At 47.9% G+C, this 23,738-nt stretch overlaps 1 protein-coding gene and 1 pseudogene across 2 annotated transcripts; one reads left to right on the top strand and one right to left on the bottom strand.

Annotated features, from left to right (window-relative positions):
* Positions 1 to 1,546: 1,546 nt before the first annotated feature.
* On the top strand, positions 1,547 to 4,552 carry LOC144097233 (uncharacterized; annotated as a pseudogene).
* A 13,470-nt stretch (positions 4,553 to 18,022) lies between these two features.
* LOC144097232 (3'-5' RNA nuclease TATDN2-like) lies at positions 18,023 to 22,058 on the bottom strand. Of its 2 annotated transcripts, none has more exons than XM_077629976.1 (6): positions 21,985 to 22,058; positions 21,297 to 21,692; positions 20,760 to 20,929; positions 20,233 to 20,362; positions 18,727 to 18,939; positions 18,023 to 18,207 (listed from the first exon to the last, which is right to left on the bottom strand). In XM_077629976.1, the coding sequence occupies exons 2-6, from the start codon at positions 21,582 to 21,584 to the stop codon at positions 18,070 to 18,072; spliced, it is 939 nt and encodes a 312-aa protein (XP_077486102.1). In that variant the 5' UTR covers positions 21,585 to 21,692; positions 21,985 to 22,058; the 3' UTR covers positions 18,023 to 18,069. The 2 variants fall into 2 exon arrangements, with proteins under 2 accessions (XP_077486102.1, XP_077486101.1); XM_077629975.1 differs by having other exon boundaries at positions 21,817 to 22,021.
* Positions 22,059 to 23,738: the final 1,680 nt, after the last annotated feature.

Genomic DNA, 23,738 nt, shown 5'->3' with positions numbered 1-23,738 from the left:
ATCCATGGCTGAGGAGGCTGATAGCCTAATTCTGGGTGGATGATGTGGAGGTGTTCAGGTCGCTGCCTTCATGCTCACACCAACGACCTCGGTGAATACTGCCGCGGCGACTCCCGTGAAGCCGTCATTCCTCGCTGAGGACGCCGGTGGCCTGCCCCTAGATGAAGGACGCAGAAGTTTGGTCACTACTCTCATGCTGACGCCCACAACCTCCACCCCTACAACTCCTGTGAACCGTCATCCCTGGCTGAGGACGCCGGTGGCCTGGCCTTCTACGGGGGATGCGGAGGTGACGTGGTCGGTGCCTTCATGCTGAAGCGCACAACCTCGACGACTACCGTGGCCGGCACGGTGACTCCGGCGATACCGAATTCTGACGCGTGCTTCTTCCGGGGCGGTATGTCGCCGCCCGAGGTGGTGACCACGGTCACCGGCCCCACGACGACGGTGACCTCGCCACAAATTCATATTTTTCTCCATCGAACTGCGTTGGGGCCTTGTCTCCCGTGGCACTGGGCGCCGCGACTGCATCCCATCATGACCATTATTATTGTGTTGTGCCCACCATCCATCCCCGCAGGCACGAGGTTTCAAACAACCGTTCCAATGACGTCGGTGGCGGTGGCACCAACGACCACTGAAAAAAAGCCCACATCTGGCGTGACAGCTCATGCTGAGAAATTTAGAAGAAAAAGAACGCCCTCAGTCGCTACCTGTCAAGCTGACTTTGTATGAGTGGTAGGGCACTGGTAGGGTAATCAAAGCTCATCAAGAAAAGTGCTGAAAGAGACTTTCCTGAAAAACGGAATGATTGCATTTGTAGAGGACTTCATAAATAGCCACTATGAAATAAAACCGGTTGTACGGCCACGCCTCGTTACCGCCGAGATTTTTAATTACTTTAGCTTGAGGCCACCGCGTGCCTCCGGTCTACATGGAGAGTTCTGAGTACATCCCCTAGCTCGACACCGGCGCGTCCCCCGCAAACATCCTCAATAGCGCGGAAGTCATGGCCCGTTTATCACCATCGCTGCGACGGCCGGGGAACCCTAGCATTGCGCATCCACGATGCGCACCATGAAAACATGCGTGGTGCACACAAAGGGTAGTGGTGAGCATGAGGTGTCGCTCCACCCTGCCTGACGTTCCCATGCCAGCGGCTTCCAATGCCGCTTTTGCGGAAACATGCGAACCTGAATTTCGGGAAGGGCCCTTTCGTTTGCTGGCATTCTCGACAGCACCGAACCGTCGTGGGTCTCGTTTATTAACACCGCCACCCGACACTTCCGCGACAGCAGCATGCGCTGTGTCATTACCCCCTGAACAGCTTTCAGGCCTGCGCCCAAAAATTGACGTCACATCCGGCAGGCTGACACTTGCAGAAGCCGCATAGCCAGCGACATGATTTTAGTCCCTTCTGTTCTTTCTTTCACGCTCCCTGCGCCACGCGGGCCGGTTGGTCGCAGCGGCGTGGTCGCATTTGTTGTCTCTCGTCGTTGTTGTGTCGCAATTTTGTTTCCGTCTGCGATGTGCAGTGGATACTAAAATGCCGAACAAGTGTTGTGTGCCGGAGTGCACCGGCAATTACGATACGGGCAGGAAGATACAAGTGTTTTCTTTCCCAGAAGACGACGACACTTTCAAGAAGTGGTTACGCGCCATTGCAAGGAAGGACTTCGTGCCCACTTCGTACCCTAAGTTAAGCAATATTTATGGCACTGTTTTGTGCTCCGGCTTGCTTCTGACTTAATCAGCACATTTATTGTGATACTTCCGAAGCCTAGATAGATTGATTGTGGCCACATTTAGCTGAAATCACGCTTATAGACAAAAGGGGGTACTGAGTGGGTACTGAGGTGTTTACGAAACGTTTGCACGTTTGTGCACGTTTGCGCCGATCATTTCGACGCTTCATGCATCGAGGCGACGACATCGTACTCGGATCCAAGAACAGGAAATGTTCTTACAGTTCGATTGCCAGTACCGCGGTTGCGCCGGGGATTGGTGCCTACCGTATTTCCCAACTTCCTTTCGTACCTTTCAGCACCAGACAACAGCAAGAGAGAAGCACCTGATGCTAAGGGGAGCCGACTAGAAGCTTCCCAACTCGCCCGTTAGGTCAAAGGAACACTTGCGTCATATGAAGCGGAGCAGGAAAGAGACCAATTTTCGTCACTCGAAAAACTAAAGGCGCGCCTGCAGGTGTTCTCAGTGTCAGTGCAGTGGACTGTGATTCATAAAAAAAAGTATACGATGTTTTTGAACATCAGCAACGACCTTGAACCTTGATTGAAGGCGTCATTGACAGTGTTCGAAAACTTCCAAGTCTCAGCCTTCTACCAAGGATCCGCGATCTAGAATCTTAGTAGCGCTGTTGTTCCAGATTCGGTTTGCAAAGTGAGTTCCTTATTGGAAATTTTGAACAACCTGTGCATGCTATCTGGCGAGCCTGGCGAGCGTTGTAGCTTTCGCCAACTGTCGATTGCAGTAAATTTCCTTCTAGACAAATTGGAAGCAAGCATTATGAAATCAAGAAGGCTGCTGTGAAATTTTTAAACGAACAGCTAACACTGCTCTCTGCAGAGCGTATTCAGTACAGCTCACAGGTAATGGTGTTTGCATGTATTCTCCAGACAATATCACTGCATGCCTACAAGTATTTGTGAAAAACATGTACACTAGCCTTGCCCCATCCGAGCACTATTAGGAAAGCGTGCTGATCTGTGCAAATGGGCCCAGAAATTGATTCTTGTGATGCAACTTTTCTTCAGTATGTTTCCGAGAGATTTACGCATCTGCAGCCTGATGAAAAGACAGTGACGTTGATGCTTGACGAAATTCATATCAAGCCTTATTTTGATTATAAGGGGAGCAGCATATGTGGGGCTGCAGTAAATTCCAGCGAGGCAGCCACATCTGTACACGTGTTTATGATACAAAGTCTGCTGAGCCCATTCAAGGCGGTCGCACACATTCTTCCGGTAAAAACCATACAGGGCGACCTACTTCATGCCATACTGAAGAAGGTGATCACACGCATAGAAGAGATTGGGCACAGGGTCATAGCCGTTGTTTGTGACAACAACTCTCTAAACAGAAAGGTAATGAAGATGTTTCTGCCAAAGCCAATGCTTCGTCATGTTTATACACATCCGGCAGATCCAGATCGGCCATTATTTTTTGTGGTAGATGCTGCACATGTTTTGAAGTGTATGAGAAACAATTGGCTAAATCAAAAAAATTCGGGGATTTGCTTTTTCTACCCACGCTTTGAGCTTTCAAACAATGATGTTCGTCCTGAGTGCAAAATGACTGCCTCAGTTAAGAATTTGAGAGATTTACATAAAGAGGAGTCATCTCTACTGATAAAGTCTGGGTATGGCTTGACATACAAGGCACTTAATCCGAGCATCTTGGAACGGCAAAATGTGAAGCTGGTACTGCAGGCTTTTAATCCGCACGTAGCCACAGCCCTGGCAGCTCGCAGTGGTGAAGCTTATTTTCAACATGCGGCAGCAACAGCAGATTTCATCAAAATCATTCTTCGCTGGTGGAGTATTGTCAACGTAAAAATTCCAAATAAAGGCTTCCATCATCGTACAGTTTACGAAGAACCCATGTCTTGCAGTACAGATGACCCAAAAGTAGCTTTTCTGAATGGTTATATTACCTGGCTTGATGTCTGGGAATTTTGTGGGCATGACACTGGGGTCCTTACCCAGGACACATTGAGTACCCTAATCCTTTCTGCTCAATCCTTACTGGCATTGGCAAAGTACTGCATAAGTGAACTTCATTTTAAGTATGTCCTACTAGGGAATGTTCAAACGGATCCTTTCGAGAGTCGTTTTGGACAGTACCGGCAAATGGCTGGTGGGCAGTACCACATATCTGTTCGACAGCTTTGTGAGACAGAGGGCAGGATTCGCCTTCAAAATGCCCTGCCAAAGATGAGCACTGATGACTTCAGAAACATCGAAGAGACAAAACAGTGTCAGAGATGTAGGAACCTCCTTTAGTGTTCAAGTTGTAGACGCTGACCGTGATGCACTCAGAGAACGAATGCCAGTTATTGGTTTTGTTGGCGTGTATTGTGCGCATGCTACAATGAAAGTTTTAAGGTGTGAAAGTTGCCGAGGACACTTGGTTGTTACCGCAAGTGAGACGGAATTCGAAGAAGACACGCAATCCTTAATCGCACAACTGGACCGCGGTGGACTCAAGTTTCCCTCTACCCTTCCAATTTACAATAGTCAGGTACACGGAGGTTGTAGTTACATGCCCTGTGACACAAAGTGCCTGCACACAATTTCACCATGGGCCCAACCAAAGGAAAGTCGTTCGGCAACTGACGCTCAATTATCTACCGAGGTTTGAGGACATAGATGCATGTGAAAATGGGCATGCCTACGAACTCCTTGTCACACTTGTTGCAAAGTGTGCAGCAAACATAATGCTTAACAGCTGATGCAAACAAATGAATGATCAACCTCATATTATAAAAGAACAGAAGGCAAAGAACAGGAAAGCCCAAATCTTTCTTGAAAAGTAATAATTTTCCATAACTTGTACACCACACATTCAATTACTTTAAATTGTACTGCAGGTATCTTATTTCAATTTCCTCGTGTGATTTTTTTTGGTGAACTTCTGCCTGTTGTAGTGCAATGAGCCTTCTTTTGTTTACGTCATTCATGCTTTCTAGCCCAGAGTTTAAATGACAGTTCTTTGTTTTTAATCTGAAATTTTAAACTATTTTCGCAATTAAGTGCAATGTTTTTTTTATTTAGCTGTACCTCAGACAGTGCCTGCTGTGGTAGGGGAATGACTTATTTGTCATACATTCTGTCTGTATGTGCTCTTCTTGTGCATTGTCTATTTTTGTGCGATTGTTGCAGTGCCTATTATGTATTATTGTATTAGTGTCTATATTATTGTGCAATGCAGTTTGTGCAGTGGATTCCTTGTGAATTCCTGTACCTGCAGCAGTGAAATAAATGGTTCTTTGTGTCACTGATTTATTATAACCTGGTACACAGTTTAGTCACAAGTGTGTTTAATGTACCGTGGTTTCTTTGCATGTCTTCGACTCTACAAAATAACATGTTGTGTTTTATGCCATTGAAGCGCGCCAACCTACTCTGGAAAATGGATGAAATAATATTTTCTTCTAACCTACAGTTAATATGCGAGTATGGTTTTAATTTTCTACCTCTTGGCATTGCAATGTGTTATGTTCTGCTTCCTCTCATTCATCTGAAACTCGTACCGTGCCACAGGGCCTACTTTAATATACAGATTGGTATTGTCGTCGTCCGCTTTGTGCAACGCATTGTCGTCCGTTTTGTGCATCGCACAAAGCGAGACAAACTCTTGTCGAAATGTATGAAGCAGAAATTTGGCACTAAAGACCTCGACTATGGCGGCGAATGCACTCCTGTGTACGTGAACGAAAACCTGACTGGCACAAGCAAAAAACTTCTCGGTGCAGCCATTGCTCAAAAGAAAAGGTCCGGATGGAAGTTTGTGTGGTTTGCTCGCAGCCGAATTCTGGCTAAGAAGGACGAGGAGGCAGACATTGTGAGGATAGTATATATGGCAAATATTGCGAAGATTTCAAGCTAGATGCCATGACCCGCATTTCTATGTGCTACAGAAACCCCTAAATTGGGCAGGCAGGGAAACTGCTGTCCCTATCATGACAGCCCTACATTCAACAAAACGTACGCAACTAGGGATGGACTGCTTGCTACGATGCATCTGAATATGAGAAGTCTTAAAAACAAGATTGATGATTTCGAAATGTTTCTCGATAAAGGTGGTGGAGTACTAGACTAATATTTTCGCCTGATTTCTGTCCTGATGGTTTTTTCAAAAATATTTGAAGATGCTATAAGTGACCGACTTGTGTCTTTTATTGAAAAGCATCAGATTATAAACTTTACTTGGTATGAGTTTCAAAGGGAAAAAATAACGGAAATGGCCCTGATTCATATTAAAGAAAAGATTATGGAAAATATTGAAAACAAACTTTTGACCTCAGGATTATTTTCAGACTTAAAAAAAGCTTTCGATACTGTACATTACGACATTTGTTTAAAAAGCTTCATATGTACGGCGTACGAGGCGTAGCATTGAATTTATTTAAAAAGTTATCTAAGTGAACGCTGCCAGTATGTTGACATGAATGGCGTATCATCCAGTAAATTGCGAATTATGTGCGGTGTGCCCCAGAGATGCATCTTAGCTCCGCTTTTATTCTTAGTGTACATACGTTTATGATATTACTTCAGAAAATGGCTTTTATGATATAGTTTTATATGCGGATGACATGGATGTCTTTTTCACAGGAGCAAGCAAAGAAGGCTTGAAAAAGGCTGCTAATGAATACCTAGGTAAATTTTCACGGCGGCTTTCAAACAACAAATTGAGGTTAAACTCAGGCAAAACAAAGTACGTAGTTTTCAAGCCCCTAAATAGGCGAGACTACACAACAATAAATATAACCTATGACGGAAATTGGATAGAGCAGGTAAAAGAACAAAAATTTTTTTGCATATTGTTCAGTAAAGAGCTTTCATGGGCCACGCAAGTTAATAAATTAACAGCTGAACTGGCGCAAATAACTGGCAGCATCTACAAAATCCCGAACCTTGTACCTACACCCTTAGGACAGATCCTGTATTATTCCCTTTTTTACTCCTGATTGAGTTATGGAATATTAGTTTGGGTCACCACCACGATCTATAACTATAATAAGTTAATTGTTACTCTAAAAAAGATACTACGCTTTTGTGAGAATTACAAATGCGATAGATGTAACCTGCGAACCGGGCCTCTTTTCATTAAATACTGTATGCTAACAGCAAACCAGATCTATTACTTCATACTACTGCAATGGATCTACCGAAATAAACTGCATGTCCCTGCGATAGAGCATATGAGCACATACCCGATCCGCGATCTTAAAAGGAGAGTGCCAAAAATACGAACCAATTACGGTAGGCAAACGATAACTTTTCAGTCTACTAAAATGTTGAACCGCTTTGAAATAGACGTCAACTTCACTAAACCCTTTGCTATTTTTAAAAGTGAATGTAAAAGCACCTTGGTTAACCCCGGAATATCATACACGGCTCAATGACTTGCTTTCTGAATAAACATATTCTAGATTTTTTCGGGGTGTGTACATGAAAATTGTATTGCCACTGTACATGTATTGCATGTTACATTGTTACAAAACAACATTATTTTGAGATTCTGCTTTTTTTTCCCTTTCGTGGTGTATATGGTTCTTATGTTTTATTGAGGGTTTCGCATTTGATGCATCATGTTGCCTTTCCTTTTTGTGACCACATGCCAGCGTAACCAGAAGTCTTTTTTGTACTGCATGATTGAATTGCTTCGGTCTGATGTACAGGGTGGAAAATTTTTTTTTTCTGCCTTTTGAAAACTTGTATTTTTTTATTTTTGTCGCAATGCTTGTGCTGACCCAAGTGTATCTGCGAGATTTGTTCATCGATGCAACCGCATGTACAAGGTGCCAAGGCCTCGTCAGGCTCTTAGCATTGAGCCTTGGCCTCCTTTTAGGGACTGTCTGAGAAAAAAATAAAGGAAAAAAACTCTCTGTATCTCTTATCGGTGCAACAACTTGTTTCGGCTGTCAGTTGTGTACGATTTTATAGCAAGAAGTATAAAAGGCAACATACGTCTACATTACAGCGCAATATCGTTTTCTGTCTGTCATGTATTTTGACCGCGAACGATGTGTAGTCGTAAATATCTGTAAATATGTATACAGACAAATATGTATAATTCTGCCCGTAATCTTAATTATTTGTCTTTGCCCTGATAAGCCGCGCGGATCTGGCGGTCGACCAGCCAGTCTGTGGCACCAGTTCCCGCGAGGCGAGCGCGCGGCAATCGCTCGCGGTCCTTAGCCGGCGCGCAGTGACGTCCTTGACGTCGCGTCACGTGACGCGCAGGCCTGAAAGCTGTTCAGGGGTTAATGGCTCTGTCAAGCAGCCGGGCTGCACCGTTGCCACATGCAGCATATATTTGCACTGCAATCTGTCACACAGCACGACGTTAGATTTTGTAAACGCGGTGCGTGTTCTTGCGCGCTGCTGAAAGTACGTCTTCCACTTCGACACCCCGCAGCGAGGCAAGCCAATCGGCCACGTCTAATGCCGTGCCAGGGCGGGAGGCTCTGAGTCTCCCCGACTTCTGCAAAAACACCTCGAAGGGGAGAGTTTACGAAATTGAAAATAGACGCATATGGTAGCACTTACGTGAATTCATATATGACTGCATGCACATGCGTGTTTATGTAGAAATGAATCTACTGCATGTGTCTATAGGTTCACTTTGCGTGGACCATCAGGTGCTTGGAAGATTTAGTCTGCGGACACACCATGTTATACTGGAAGCTAGTAGCGCGCGCTGAAACCACTGAGAATCCCTTCTCATCGGAGCGGAAGACCGAGCATGTTATAATAAAGAAGGCGCCATTGTGGTGCACATTACAACGTATACCATAAACTGACGAAGAGGTAGGAGAAAACAGAGCAGCATACGGATTTGTGTGCACACTTCGAATACTGATGGCGGGTCACCTGTATACACAAGCATCAAATTCCTTGCCGAGCCAAACACCAAAAAGAAACGTCAAAGAGAAAAACATGAAAGTAATTGGTATGAAGGCATATAAGTGCGCAATTCAGCACCAGAAGCCGTACGGACAGATTTTGCAAAAAAATATGGCGCACCCGTCTCAGTCAAGATGCGGTCAGTGGGTATCTTTTCGGAGACCTTGACGACACCACCGACGTCTCAGAAGCTTACCAAGGGCGTGATTCCCATGAAAAAGTTGGGCAACTCCGAGGCAATGCTGGGCCTGATTCCAGCCGCCTATGAATCACTGACGATCGACTGGGTAGTCCGAAGGGACCATCTTCAAAAAGAACGAAGTCAAAGAATTCACGCCACTAGTAATATAAGCCGTTAAACGCATTGCTGTGGCTGCCCGCTCAATAGAGGGCTGCGAATAGAGAAGCTGCGAAGAAGAGACTGCAGCCTTATCCTGTGTACATATCTTGTGAGTGAATTTTGTGGGATTTTGTAGCACCGAAGCGGCCGAGGGTTGATGCATAAAGAGAAATGAATGAGCAGCCACGGGACTTTTAACTGTCAGGAATAGATAACTCATTATGAAGATTAAGGAGCATACGATCGATATACAGGCAGTGTGAGCGAAGGTTACCCGGGTGTAAAAAGAGAAAACTAGATTTCGGGGCTATACCATTTTTGGAGCTTTGGGATGTGTGTAGTGGTGCGAGAAATTGGTGTGTCATGTTAACAAGCCAACTATTTACATATATTGAAGCCGAGTCTGGCAGAGAAGGCCACGAGGCACGTGTGCCAAAAATAGGCCGTGGCAGCTTGGTGCTGAAGCGCGCGAAACACAGTGACGCGGTGTTTACAATTCTGAGGAATGCCCAAAGTCGATCGTCGCACAGCGGCATGGCCTAAAGCGCCTTCGAAATCATAAAATCTGATATGGATATTAATAATGACCAGCTTTAAATGAGTAATTGCAGCCACGTGCCTAAATGAAATACGTAAAAAGGTAACTTAAAAATTGACTGCCCGCCTACTAGCTACATGATGCAGCTGGTTTTGTGATGTTACCAAAAACCTATTTTTTGATGACACAAGAGCCATCCCTATACCCAATGTAGACAATTTCTGAAAATTCCGGCAGCATATCCGGCCGAATTACTTTCAATTTACAGAATAATGGACTTCGGAAGGACTGCAACTGTTTTAAGGAAAATTATGTATCTTTTTCTAATCTCTAGGGTGTCTGCCGCAGTTTCTTGCGTGGATGATCTGTATGCGCCCGTTCAGGGCCTGACGGACCTGCATTCTGAACACGCGTTTCTGTGTTTCATCGTCGCAGTTGTTCCCGCGCAAGCGAGATCAGAGTTACTCGCATCACTACAGCCAATCACCTTACAAGGAGAAAACTCTTCACTTACAAAAACTAGCGCCAGTAAAAGAGCCCTCCTTCGACTTCGCACTGCATATTACCACCGCAGTAGGCTGCTAGCAAAGTTTGCAGATGGGGTGAGCAAACACTAAAGTACCAATCAACTTTGGCGCGAAACTTTACTCGGCATATTTTAGCGCTAGCTACATTACGGTAGCATTCGGAGCCTTCTGCGTGGCGGCGGCGCCGCCACCCTTTCACGTGGTTGGCCACGTGGCGCGGAGCAGCTGCCGGTGGCGCGGCGCCGTGGCTGATCACGTGGTCCGTCACGCTGTTGGTCACGTGACCAGCCACGTGGTGCAGAGCAGCTGCTGCTGCCGTTGGCGCGCTGCGGCGCCGGTATCTGTGTGCACTTGCCGTGTCAAGTGGAACGAAGATGAAGAGGGAACGCCCAGCGAAAAGGAACGGCGAAGAACTGACCATTCAACTCAGCAAGTTGCACTCTGCCACTCCCGTGACGTCGTCATCACTGGCTGAGGACGGCGGCGACCTGGCCTGGCCGAAGGATACGGAGGTGTTGTGGTTGCTACCGTCGTGCTGAAGACCACGACGTCCACTACCGCCCCGCTTACTAACGTGATGTCGCCATCAGTGGCTGAGGACGACGGTGGTTTGGCCCTGGAGGAAGGATGCGAAGGGATCGTGGTTGCCACCGGCGTGCTTAACACGACGGTCTCGACTACCGCCCCGCCTACTCTCGTGACGTCGTCATCACTGACTGAGGACGATGGCGTCCGGGCCCTGGAGGAAGGATGCGGAGGTTTCGTGGTTCCTACCGTCGTGCTGAAGACCACGACCTCGACTACCGCCCTGCCTACTCCCATGACTTCTCCATCTATGGCTGAGGACGCCGGCGGCCTAATCCTGGACGAAGGATGCGGAGGTGTGGTTGCTACCGTCGTGCTGAAGCCCACGACCTCAGCGACTACCACACTGCCGTCTTCCGTAAAGGCGTCATCCATGGCTGAGGACGCTGATAGCCTTATCCTGGGTGGAGGATGCAGAGGTGTTGTGGTCGCTTCCTTCATGCTCACACCCACGACCTCGCTGAATACTGCCTCAGCGACTCACGTGAAGCCGTCATCCTTTGCTGAGGACGCCGGTGCCCTGCCCCTAGGCGAAGGATGCAGTAGTGTGGTTACTACTGTCATGCTGACGCCCACGACCTCGACGACTACCGCCCCGTCGACTCCCGTGAAGCCGTCATCCCCGGCTGAGGGCGTCAGCGCTCTAGCCCTGGACGAAGGGTGCAGAGGTGTGGTCGCTACCGTCATGCTGGCGCCCACGACCTCGACCTCCACCCCGTCGACTCCTGTGAAACCATCATTCCTGGCTGAGGACGCCGGCTGCCAGGCCCTCTAAGGAGGATGCGGACGTGACGTGGTCGGTACCGTCATGCTGAAGCGCAGAACCTCCACGACTACCGTGGCCGGCGCGGTGACCTTGGCGACACCGAATTCCGATGCGTTCTTCTTCTAGGGCGGTATGCCGTCGCCCGAGGTAGTGCCCCCGGTCACCGGCCCCACGTCGATGGCGACCTTGCCAAAAATTGATATCTTTTCTCCATCGAACTACATTTGGGCTTTGTCGCCTGTGGCACTGGGCGCCGCGATGGCATGCCATCATCACCATTAATTCCTGTGTGGTGCCCAGCATCACCGCCCGCAGGCACGAGGTTTCAAACTACCGTCCCAATGACGCCGGTTACGGTGGCACCAACGACCACTGGGAAAAAGTCTTCATGTGGCGTGACAGCTCACGCTGAGGAATTTAGAAGAAAAAGAACGCCCTCACAGACGATACCTATCAAGCTGACCTTGTATGATTGGTAGGGCACTGGTCGAGTAATCAAGCTCATGAAGAAAAGTGCTGAAAGAGACTTTCCTAACAAATGTAATGATTGCATTTGTAGAGCGCTTCAGAAATGGCCACTATGAAATAAAACTGCTTGTACGGCTACGCTTGATTAACGCCGAGAGAGAGAGAGAGAGAGAGAGAGAGAGAGTTTATTGATAGGAAAGGCTGAGAGGTTGGCCTGAAAAATAAATATCTGGCCTGCTACTCTGCTCTGCGGGACGGGAAGAGGAGATAAAAGAAGGTCACGATGGGGGACGATGATGATGGGAGGAGGCAGATGAAAAACTACTTAAAAAAAACAAGGCACACTTTCTGACATCACAAACGCGAGACAAGGTCCGTGTCGCTCAAAAAGCGTGAGAGCGCTCGCGTTGCCTTTACAGTTCTAAAAATATCTGGCCAAGCGCCGAGGATCAAATCCTCAGGGAGGAGCGATGTGTCCATAGGCTTCAGAGCAGATGCGAGTATGAGTCTTTCACGTGCATACGCTGGACACGCCACTAAAACATGTTCTATAGTCTCTAGCACGCTACATGTGGTACATTCCGGGGAGTCCGCTTGTCCTATTAAGTGCAAGTATTTGCGCGTGAATGCCACGTTTAAACGTAGTCTACGGATAACGCATGCAATAGGGCGAGGCATTCCGCGAGGAACTGAAAAGGTCATCGTCGGATCTAGCCGTTTAAGGCGGATGTGGTGGGTGTCTGGCAAAGCCCAGTACCTATAGCCGTCACCTTCCTCATCAATTCCGAAAGGAGACAAGCTGTGTCCACTATAGAGAACGGTACAGCTGTACGCAGGCCACTTCTGAAGGCGCTCCTTGCTTCAGCGTCGGCGGTCTCATTTTCATCGAGTCCGCAGTGTCCGGGGATCCACTGAAACACTATACGGTGGCCGTTTCCCTGAGCAAATGATACGAGACTAATGATATCAAGAGCCAGAGCTTGGTAAGCTGTGTGGCGTAGGAAGCATCCTAAAATGTGTAGAGCAGGTTTACAGTCGGTGAAAATGCACCACTCCTGAGGCGGTTCTCCGCAGATGTGGCGAATCGATTCCCGAAGGCCCACAAGCTCTGCAGCGGTTGAAGTAGACTTGTGTCCCAAAATGATTCTGCGGGTCGTCTGTTGTGCAGGGATTGCGAAAGCTGCTGTTGATGCATTTGGAGACGCAGATCCATCCGTGTAGACGTGCACACATTTGTGGTATTCTGACCAGATGTAGGCAAGTGCGAGTTGCTTCAGTCCGCTAACCGGCATCGCAGACTTTTTGATTATGCCAGGGACATGCAGGCAGACTGAAGGCTGAGCCATTACCCATGGGGGCTGCAAGGAATGATCCGGCAGGGCATAGTCTGATGGCAATTCGGAGCGATGGAAGCGCAGTGCGCGTGCGAAACTGCTGTCCGGTCGCTCATCAAAAATCTTCGTCAGCGGGTGACAGCGGTGCCGTGTAAGCGCACGTAAATATACACGAAGTGGTTCGTGTGACAGATAGACCGAATTTTAGCTACTTTAGAGCGAGGCCACCGCGTGCCTCCGGTCTACATGGAGAGTTCTGAGTAAAGCCCCTAGCTCTGCACCTTCGCGTCCCCCGTAAACATCCTCAAAAACGCGGTAGTCACAGTCCATTTACCACCATCGCTGCGACATGCCGAGGAACCCAAGCATTGCGCATCCACGATGCGCACCATGAAAGCACGCTTGGCGCACTCAAAGGGTAGTGGTGGGCATGAGGCGTCGCTCGACCCTGCCTGACGTTCCAATGCCAGCGGCTTCCCATGCCACTTTCGCGGAAACATGGGAACCTGAGTTTCGGGAAGGGCCCTTTCGTTTGCTGGCATTCTCGACAGCACCGAAGCGTCGTGGGACTCGTTTACTGCCTACGCCATCTGACACTTCCACGACGAGCAAGCAAATTAGTTATCCTGCCAGTTAGAACTCCTCGTGCCTCGAGAAGCAAGGTCACGTAGGTCAAGTAAGGTCGTGTAGATTGTCTTCTCCGCGTGAGAATTTCCCATTAGGTTCCAGTTCGTTTGATCGTCTGTGTACTCAACTCCTATATCTCACAGTTCGCAATTGTGTATTCATGTGAAGAACCATCTTGAATTTGCTTTGCTTCGATCCAATATGAGCTCTTTTGTAGCGATAGCTACATTACGGTAGCATTTCGAGCCTTCACCGTGGCGATGGTGGTGCCACCATCCTGTGGCTGCGCCGCCACACTGTTACGTGGTTGGTCACGTGGTGCGCAGCAGCTGCCGGTGGCGCGGCTCCGTGGCTGGTCACGTGATGCGGAGCAGCTGCCGCTGCCGGCGGCGTGCTGCGCCGGCGAAATCGAGCTGCAACGACTTTGCGCATGCGCCGTGCCAAGTGAAACGAAGATGAAGAAGGGACGCCCAGAGAAACGGAGCGGGGAAAGACTGATTTTGCAATTCAACTCAGCAAGTTCCACTCGGCCAGCTGTAGCTATCGCGTCACTCCAGGTTTATCCAGAGCTAATCCACCGCCATTTTTTTGCTATTTCGAGCCGTGCCTGATGACCAGAAAGAACAAAAGCTTTTTATATCAACTCATGGTGGCTGCTAAAAGAACCCTTTACGATCACAGATAATAAGCACTGAGCACAGTACAGTAGATATAAAGATTGTCTCAAACGTGGCAGCCTGGCATGACGTGATTGATCTTAGGTATTAAACTCCGTGCAGTGCTCTCTGCGAGTTTGACCAAATCAAAAAATTCGCAAACAAGCGTCCTCACTTCTCAAAGTAATCGAGGCCTATTTCGCCCAGGGTGATCACTTTTGGATGTTCCGAAGCCTTGATGAGGTGTTCTTCGAGACCATGTGTGTACTGGCGGGCCATGTGTGGGTGGCACCCGATTGTCCCCAGACGCCTTCTTCGGTCAGGATCTTCTGCCACATGTGGCGCTGCAGACACAATTCATAATCAGCACACAGCAATGGAAAATCTACGTGTATGCTGGTGCTGACCAGTCCCCGGGAATGCAAAAAACTTGCCAAACAGTGACTACATTCTCAGCGAAACTCAAAAGCGGAGAAGCACCTGAATTGGGCGTCAAAAAGCCACACATAAGCACCACAGCATTTGCATTTAACGAACGCACGTGGAGGGCACCATACCACTTGGTGCCTGCCTTCTCAGCTTTCACGGTGCCCAGAAGAAGTAAAAAACTACACCACAGCTTTCATACTGTTGAAACATTAGAGCTTTACTTAAAGAATCGCATCGAACAAACACGAAGCGCATGGAAAACATTGAGCGTTATTAACAAAGATAGTTGGCAGTAAGCTTCTGAAGGCGGACCAAAAAAAAAATTAGTACGCCCCTGTTTAAAGGCGAGCATTCAGATCGAGATTTATTCTGAAAATGTACCTCCTTAAATGTCGACGGGTCGCAAAAGTTCGCCACGCAGCCATCGTAGCAGTCCGGAAAAGTTTCGAAGTGTTTGGTCCGGAACTCAGCGTAGGACCCACGAGGCCCACTTGTGACGACAACTTGTAAGGCCACGGTTTGTCTTTGACGTCACTTTTGTGATTGTTTTCTGGGCAGCCTCTGTGGACACGGCTGCCGCCTCCCTGCAGAGGAGGTCGCATGGCATCTCTGCAGAAAAGCTGGACGATCGCATGACTTGTCTGCGCTGGAATGCGACTTTTGCCGGCTCTTCGTGCTGACAGCAGGCGACCAGAAGGGCACTAGCATCTGAATCATCATTCTGTGAAGGAAATATAGCGCATGAAGAGACTGAAAGAAGATGACAAGGTAATTTACAGTAGTAAAATGACTCAATTACTCATGTTGAGAGACATCCACCATATTATGCGCAGCACCTGTTACCCTTTCTGTAGAGGGAATTGGGGTGCATTGATAAAACCAGTCAAGGCTGTCGCAATGGTTCCCGTTCACAGTAACAAATGAATTCTTATTGGTCCACAAGGAAGTTTTCTCAGGGGAGGGAATAGATGGACCGTAACATCAGGCCAGCTTTGAAATGCATCATCATGATAGTTCGCATTGCGAGTTAAAAGGGAAAACTCAAGAGAAAGTTCTCGCTGAGATCATTTGTCCTACACGGTGTGGTGTCTAGACGATATGTATTTTCATATGGCCGCATCGACATGCTCTAGTTTTTTTTGTCGATCGCAGCACCGTAACACAACCTGGTGAGAGAAGCCAGCAGCTTTTGACGCAGCAGTAGTTCTTTTGTGGGCTAATTCAGCTGGCCAGGAATTCAGATCTTTTTTCGCGTGATCACAGAGATAAAGTCTGCGGCGGAGATAGAAGCCGCGGACGCCAGGGAATCACAATGCTCGAACTGTCCGAGATATGCGAGTGAACTTCGAGACTGCTAAAACATTGACAGCGATCACGAATATTGCAGAAAGTTCTGTGCACTACCATGAACGTCCCAGAGCGTCACGAATGCCTCTCGCACCGAGAACAAATCGATAAGGTCGCACACCGGAGATAAAGAAACAAGGTCGTGTAAGAATAAACAAAGCGTCGCGTTTAAATTTTGGGCTATCACCTTGAGCTGCCGTCGAAAAAAAAGTCCAGCTTCTCATTAAGAAAATCCCCTGGTTGGTTGAGGGGACTGTGACGTCATCAGCACTTCCAGATTAGAAAATCTGAGCATGATCGAGAATGTTCGAGTATACTTTCCATTGCATTATCATATTGGAGTGTACTGACCCTACCCATTAATCCACCTTAATGGACTCACTAATCCAGCACAATCACCAACAATTTCTAATTCATCCATTTGAATCCATAAACAACACACCTGAATCAATATTCCGTGATGGGCCTATTTCCAAAGCTTTGGGAAAACGTGTTCAGCAAGGAAGTTTTTTTTTCTGGCACCATGGTACAACTATATATGTGATTGCCCACGCGTTTTCTTGCTTGGATAGTAACTGGCCGGAAGCGTTACCCTGCCTCTTTGTTAAAGAACTTCTGCTCACCATAAAATACTGTTCGTCCTGGAGACTTCTCACGTTCTTTTTTTTTTGTCTCGCGCTAAGCCCCCTTCATATAATACCTTACCAACTATCCCAAACATCCACTTTCGAGCTTGGATGCTTATTATATTAAATAGCAATTGCTGCGGCCGGGAACAGCTTTTCCTGCCTATTCGTATCGTTTGAAGAATCTACTGTAAATACCCCGTGGAGCAAATCCATATGCGCCTTCGAGTTGTTTTCCTGGCAACGCACACGTTTTCGTTTTTAGTTTTATTATTGCCTTGGGCCCAAATCTGAAGCTTCGCCTTCCATTCAGCCTACCACTGCGTGAACCAACTTTTCTCTGTCGCCTGTGCCTTGGTGTAGCTTTCACAAACCATTGCCTGATAGCCCTGCATGTGCCATCTGCGGGTCTGACGAGACTATAGCCCACATTCTTTGTGAATGCCCTGCCTACAGCGCCGAAAGGCAGTCTCTCTGCCGTGCACTGGAGCGTCTAGACCCACGCCCACTGAAGGAAACGACGCCCAGGCCCACTGACGGAGCAATGGGGAAAGAATGCTCTCCAGCGACCGTATTCTTCCACCGTGGTCAGGACGTCCAACGTGGGCTGATCCTGCGTGCACAGCTGGCAGCGGCATCCAGCGGAGCCCTGGACAAGGGGCAGACGACCATTGCTGAGCAGATGGAAGGCACCATCCGACTCCGCCAAATTCCTCACCAACTCTCTAGAGCTCAATAAACTCCCGGCTAATGGCCACGACGGTCGTCGAGGGTGAAAGCCCCCAAGGCACAGCTCTGCTTCTTGAGGACTTCTGGCCTGCGCGATAGGCTGTGGCTTTACCGAACGCTGTTACTTTGCATATTGACTTCAGTTTCCTGGTAATCTCTTTTCTCCTTCATAATTTATCCCCTCAGCCCTTTCCCTCCATGTCGGGTAGCAAACCGGTTATTCATCCGGTTAACCTCCCTGCCTTTCCTCCTCCTCCTGCTGTTGACAAATTTTCGTTTACCCAAAAATTTGACAGCAGTGGTAAGCCTAGAGGGTCACACCACTGAACGGCCCCTTGAAGTTGAGCTCCAGTGGTAAAAAGCAAAAGCAATCAAAGACATTTCTTTTATTTTTTTCACACAGTCAATATTTTTTTTTCTCAGGCACAATGTTTGCTCACTGTCCGACATTATATGTTGTAGATTCGCCGTGTGTTCTCGCGGACGGCTGTCATTACGTCTTCGACTTCGATATTCCGCAACGATGCGAGCCAAGTCGCCACATGGATCGCCATTCCTGGGTGCGATGTTTTCAGACGGCTTGATTCCTAAAAAGAAGCGAACAAAAAGAAACAAACACTCATGAAAGTGGCTATTTCAATGATGCCAGAGCCAGGGCGTTCAGTTGGCTACTGCATGCATGGCCCTGAAAGGATTAGGCATAATTATTGGCCAATAATAACTATCTGCAAATAACCGCTTACACATCTACACCCGTTGAACTCTGCGAAGACGTTGCCCTGCCCAAGGTCCATGACATTAGCAAACTTTCCAAGGCATCTCAAAGATCAATCCGGCGACTGAAGCATATAGTAGGCTTCTATCAAAGGAGGGCGCTAAAGTGAACATCACGTTTTTCCCGTCCCTCTCTTCACAGCGCTATTTGCAAAGGTGGCTGTTCATAGAAATAATGGTGCCATACATAGGGGCGCAAAATCCACTGACATCATTAGTGTGGGTGTGTGGCGGTGTGGGGGGGAGGGGTAGTTAAAGTAGCCAATAAAATAAAATTGGCTTAAAGATAGTTACGCGGCTATGAAAAAGTTTTCGCAAAAATCAGTGCGTACCGATTTCGGGAGGAAGTATGGGGAATCCGTCTCTATCAGCAGTCGGTCCAGGGGTATCTTCCTGGCAACCTCGACGAGCCCACCGGCATTGGGGAAGCTCGCGAGGGGAGTGAGCCCAAGGCAGAGGTTAGGAAACTCCATGAGCCAACGCTGTGCCTCTGGCCAGTCGGCGGTGAAGCAGTGGCGGTGAATGGGGTAGTCTGACGGCACCATCTGCGGAAGGGGAAGCCAAGAGTTACTCATCATTACAGAGGACGAGCAGTGAACACATGCCGGATGTTTGACCTCAGATATTGTGCAATTTTTAAAAATAGGGTTGTTCAGTAAGAACAGCGCTTTTACCGGCTTAGAATTGCCAACAATGTAGTCCATATATCAGAGGAGATGCTAACTGAGCTGGCTAACTAACAGCGAGAAAACTCGTGCCTGGGCTAGTTGGTTCATGCTTGAAGATGTAATGAACACGGCCCGAGGAACGAGGACAGCACTAGAACACAAAGGCGCTGGGCCTGTCCTGTGTGTTCGACGTACTTTCATCCTCGTTCGTGGCGACGTTTTCATAACATCGAGAAATTTAGAGCTATTGCCACAGTCAATCAAAAGCTATTGAGGATTATTGCTATTACTGTTGGGTTCCATATCTACCGAGAGGCGTGTAGCACGCCGTAAGGAGTTTGCACATCAGTTTTTAGAATTTCGAAAACGCGGTTGTGGCCCAACAAATTCTGCCTCCATTGCGCCAATATTCACGCCCTTTCGAAAAACTTTCAGGCAAAGCAACCTCTCCTGCGCACGCAGCTCTTCGAAATGGCCAAAATTTGTCGGACCGGAGAGCCAAGGGCATGCAGCTCCGCTTTCGATATTCTAAAACCTGATATGGATATTATCGTGCGCTACCAGCTTCTTCCTAAATAAGGAGACTAACCGTAATAGCTAAAAGGTTAGCTACTAAATATAAGTAAGCCAACGTACTAGATAGCGCGCCTTAGCCGTATTCTGATGCGCTACACCGCTGAGAATGCCGTGTCGAAAAATAATAGCATATTTAAAAACTGCATAGTACCTTATGTGAAACAGCCCGTACTTTTAGGCAGACCACACAACGCATTCGCCTCGGAAGCGGGAGGGGCGGAGTTAGATTTGCAGTGCTGCTGGTTACCCGCCGGTTATGAAATGTGCACGACATTTGCCCTGACCTGGTGCTTGGCTGCTTTGAGGCGAAATGCTTAAGGAATCAGCTCACATACCCGCAAGAGTAACCGGGGGAGTTCTGTTGGAGGGAAGCTATACGAAGAAGACATTCGATCCGACCGCAGTGAGCAAGTGGAAGAGATGCGCGAAAGTTAAACTTGGTCAAAAGCAGCGCGGGTGAACATGAGACTCACACGGAATAGAACTTTGCGGGGCTCCTAATTATTCCATAGCTTACGAAATGTATACACGTGGTTGGAATAACCTAGGTCTGGAAAGTAATGGACACGCGTCTTAGCCAAGTGGTGAGCGTACCTCTTTGAGGATGCCGATTGTGTCGGACGTGGAATCTCGAGAGTGGATAATGAGGGGCAGCCGTCCATTCAGGGCAATCTGCACCTGCCGCCGGAACACCCGTTTCTGTTGGCCGTGGTCGCATTTATTTCTGCAAAAGCGAGGTAACGCACTTTCGTAACCACTATAGCGCTTAAAGCGTCTTCACGCTGCGCGAACTACTGAGGACAGGTGTTATTACCTTCATAAGGCCGAAGAGATTCTCGCGTTATATACGGTGGGCTGATAGCGATTACGGTAATACGGTGCTCGTGAAACCCAAAAGCATAAAAAAAACTGTTAGGAAACCAAAAGAGAAGCATGCAGACTAGCTTGATTAAATTGTGAAACGCGGCTGTCTATATTTACGTAGTACTAGACATAGAAGCTGAATTATATTGTGTTTTTTTTTGAACGACGACTGCGACATTATTGATCTTTGACAGCCTAAGAATGAACAGCGGCCTAGAAGCACCTTGAAACCTTCTTGAATTTATATGCGCACTCACCTGCGCGAATAGTCCAATCCTATTTCACCCAAGGCGACTACTTTTGGATGTTCCAGGGCCCTGATGAGGTTTTCGTCGATCTCTTCGCTGTACTCGCGAGCCATGTGCGGATGACAGCCGAAAGCTCCCCACACTCCATCCTCGGTCAGGATTGCATCCCACATGTGGCGCTGCGGCGAGACGTAAGCGCCAGTGCCAATTAATCCAGACATAGGGTATAATAAGATACAAGGTAGCAGGAAAGGCAGGAAGAAATAATGGTATATGGGTTTGTGGATATACATGTTAGGCACATGGAGCAATCACGCTCTACTCCTGACTATGCAAGGGAATTTTTATTCATTAAAAAAAGGACGCAATTTCGAAGGTAAATTCTGCAAAATTTCTGCTGCAAGGTCACCACATTTGCACTGCAATTTACGAGAAGGAGCAAAAGAGCTATAATGGGATTCCAGTAATGTAATTACTGCCATGGGTGGAATAAATGCCTATGTAGGTGTGAGAATAAAGCGAGATGTTTCATAAAAAAAGGCTTACTTGTTTGAATGTCTGCGGATCGCAAAAATTTGCCACGCACCCTTCGTAACAATCGGGGAAGGTATCCTGATGCTCGTTTCGGAATCTGGCATAGGTTCCCCGGTGGCCCACTTTGCGGAAGATGAAGTCCAGGTGACAGTGGGTGTCCACCAGGCCCACCCTTGATGAGAGCGAGTACGGCCAGAGCTTAGTCGAACGAGGCATGACTGGCGGCGACGCTTCACGCGTAGGCTCTGAAGACGCGGCAGTAGGGGGCTCGGCCTTCTGCTTTGTTTTAGCTGCCTCCATTGACGACCTCGGCTGCCGTGAGACGCGTCTGCGCTGGAATACGATATCTGCTGGTTCCTCGTGCAGTGTGCAGGCAATTTGCAGAGCACGGGCGTCAGCTTCAGCGTCCTGTAAGTGAGAAAAATACATTACAGAAAGAATTCCACTGCTACCGATAGTTTTGACATGATCTCAAAGGCCCTGTCTTTGGGTGCAGCAGAGACCAGCCCTCAAACTCTGAAAGCTTCTTTACCTCAGTAAGCGAGCCTTCGCTGCAGTTAGGCTCCCTCATGCATATCTGGAAGCTTTCTTACTGAGCAGACCTAAGCACAGTCGTCATTGGTGCATCCTCCGAGTAAGGCAGCTAGCAGCTGCCTTCATGCGTCCTTTCTCCACTCCGCGCCCTAGAGGAGCGCTTCACCTGACTACTGCCACGAGTGATTCCTCACTCTTGAGCGGGCGGCGAGACGCGACGCAAGGTCCTAAGCCTTGAAATGGTATGCAAAACAGCGCTGACGGACGGGACGGAAGAAGGTGAGATGTGTCTGTCTCGCCTTCTTCCGTCCCGTCCGTCAGCGCTGTTTTGCATACCATTTCAACATGAACCAACCAGCCCGACTCAGCCCTCTCCTAAGCCTTGCGTGAGCGCAGTTCAGCAGTCGGGAAAATGGCAGCGTGGACTGACCCCTACGCGGGAGATTATACTGAATTTTTTAACCGTGCTTGTGAATGCGCGTTTGACGAAGTGTACTTGCATACAGTTAGGTCGCTTCGTGACGCGGTGAGTCGTATGGAAGTGTACTCAGAGTTAAATATTTGCGTTTAATTTCCGCTTAAGCAGGGCGTCTATGTTGACATTCATAACATAGCTGCCGCTGAAAAGCAACACGGACCTGAATGGAGAGCCGCTTCCACCGTTCCTGAAGATGCTCATCGTGCTTTGCTACTCCAGGACCGGTGCGACTCGGTCCCATTTAGGCTAGAGTCGCTGGTTAAGTTTCCAGTGACACTAACTTAGGCATTCGGCGGCGAAAGCACGCGGAATCCACCATCACTGAAATGCTGCCTCGTTTACACCTCGCGGCCACCACGTCGCCGCTCATGGCGTGCACAGATATGCTTAGAAAAGGGCATAAATCGGTGCTGTGCAAGTACCATAAGCGTATGCATGATTACACACGCAAAACGCAGGTAATTTACGGGAAGTTACGTCATTTTTTACGTTCGCACTATCATTTCAACGAATCCAAACGTCGACAGAAAGATACAACCATTTCCCTTAGCATTAGGAGGACCAGTTTTCCTCCAAGGTCAGCTTCGTGGCGCCATCTCGTTTTTAGGATGGAAACCACTTGTCAATAAACGGACGGTCGTTTTTATGCCTAAAGCGGCAGAATCATCAGTGTAAATAAAAAAAAAATCATGCAAATTTATCACTCATACGTTTTATTAACAGCGAGATGGGACAAAGCGAAAGAGTGGCGGTCCATTCATAACCACTAAACTCATTGCTGTGTACGGAAACCAAACAGTGGTGGCGTATTCTAAAATATTTCCCACAAATGTTTTGTAGGCCAGAAGCTTAATATACATTAGAGCGAGCTTTCGGCATCTTTTCAGATAAAATAGCTTTCGCAATGCAGCAGTTGTAATATTAGTAATCTGTGTTTCCCATCTGAGGTTTGATGTAAACGTTATGCCTAAGTATTGATGTTGATCGACCTTCGAAAGAGGCATGTTATTAACTGTATAAGTGAGGAGAGATCATTTTTTTTCTAATTAATGACACTGATTTAGTTAGGATAATAAACATTTGCCACTTGGAGCACCACTCGGCTTGCGTGTTAAGGGATTCAGAAAGAACAACATGGTTGTTATGGCCGTTAATTTCTTAGATATCACACAATAATCAGCGAGCAGTTTCTGACCTCTATATACCTATGTTTATTGTAGTCTGTGAAATCTTGCAGTCTTCCCGTTATACTGTGTATTTTAAAGCGAAAGCTTTACTGGCCGTGAACTTGCGATGTTGCCATGGCGGTGCTCCGAGGAGACACATCACTACACAACCCGCGTCTCGTCGCGGAGCCAAACCGGTCTAGCCGGGCCGGCTGGCCCATTCGGCGCGAAATAAAGACGTGCGCTCCAAGTCTCGGCCAGTGCAGCCAGATTTCG

The sequence above is a fragment of the Amblyomma americanum genome, chromosome 7 (genome assembly GCF_052857255.1).
Source record: "Amblyomma americanum isolate KBUSLIRL-KWMA chromosome 7, ASM5285725v1, whole genome shotgun sequence".
NCBI lineage: Eukaryota > Metazoa > Arthropoda > Arachnida > Ixodida > Ixodidae > Amblyomma > Amblyomma americanum.
This window is presented reverse-complemented; position numbering and strand designations above follow the sequence as displayed.

What these genes read in the sequence shown, in the direction of transcription:
- LOC144097232 (XM_077629975.1), bottom strand. Translation starts at nt 21,855, where the DNA reads ATGAGGGAGCCTAACTGCAGCGAAGGCTCGCTTACTGAG. An exon ending in ATCCGCAGACATTCAAACAA is followed by an intron (nt 20,930 to 21,296) that starts GTAAGCCTTTTT and finishes GTCTCGCCGCAG; the next exon opens with CGCCACATGTGGGATGCAAT. An exon ending in GGATTGGACTATTCGCGCAG is followed by an intron (nt 20,363 to 20,759) that starts GTGAGTGCGCAT and finishes TCGCTTTTGCAG; the next exon opens with AAATAAATGCGACCACGGCC.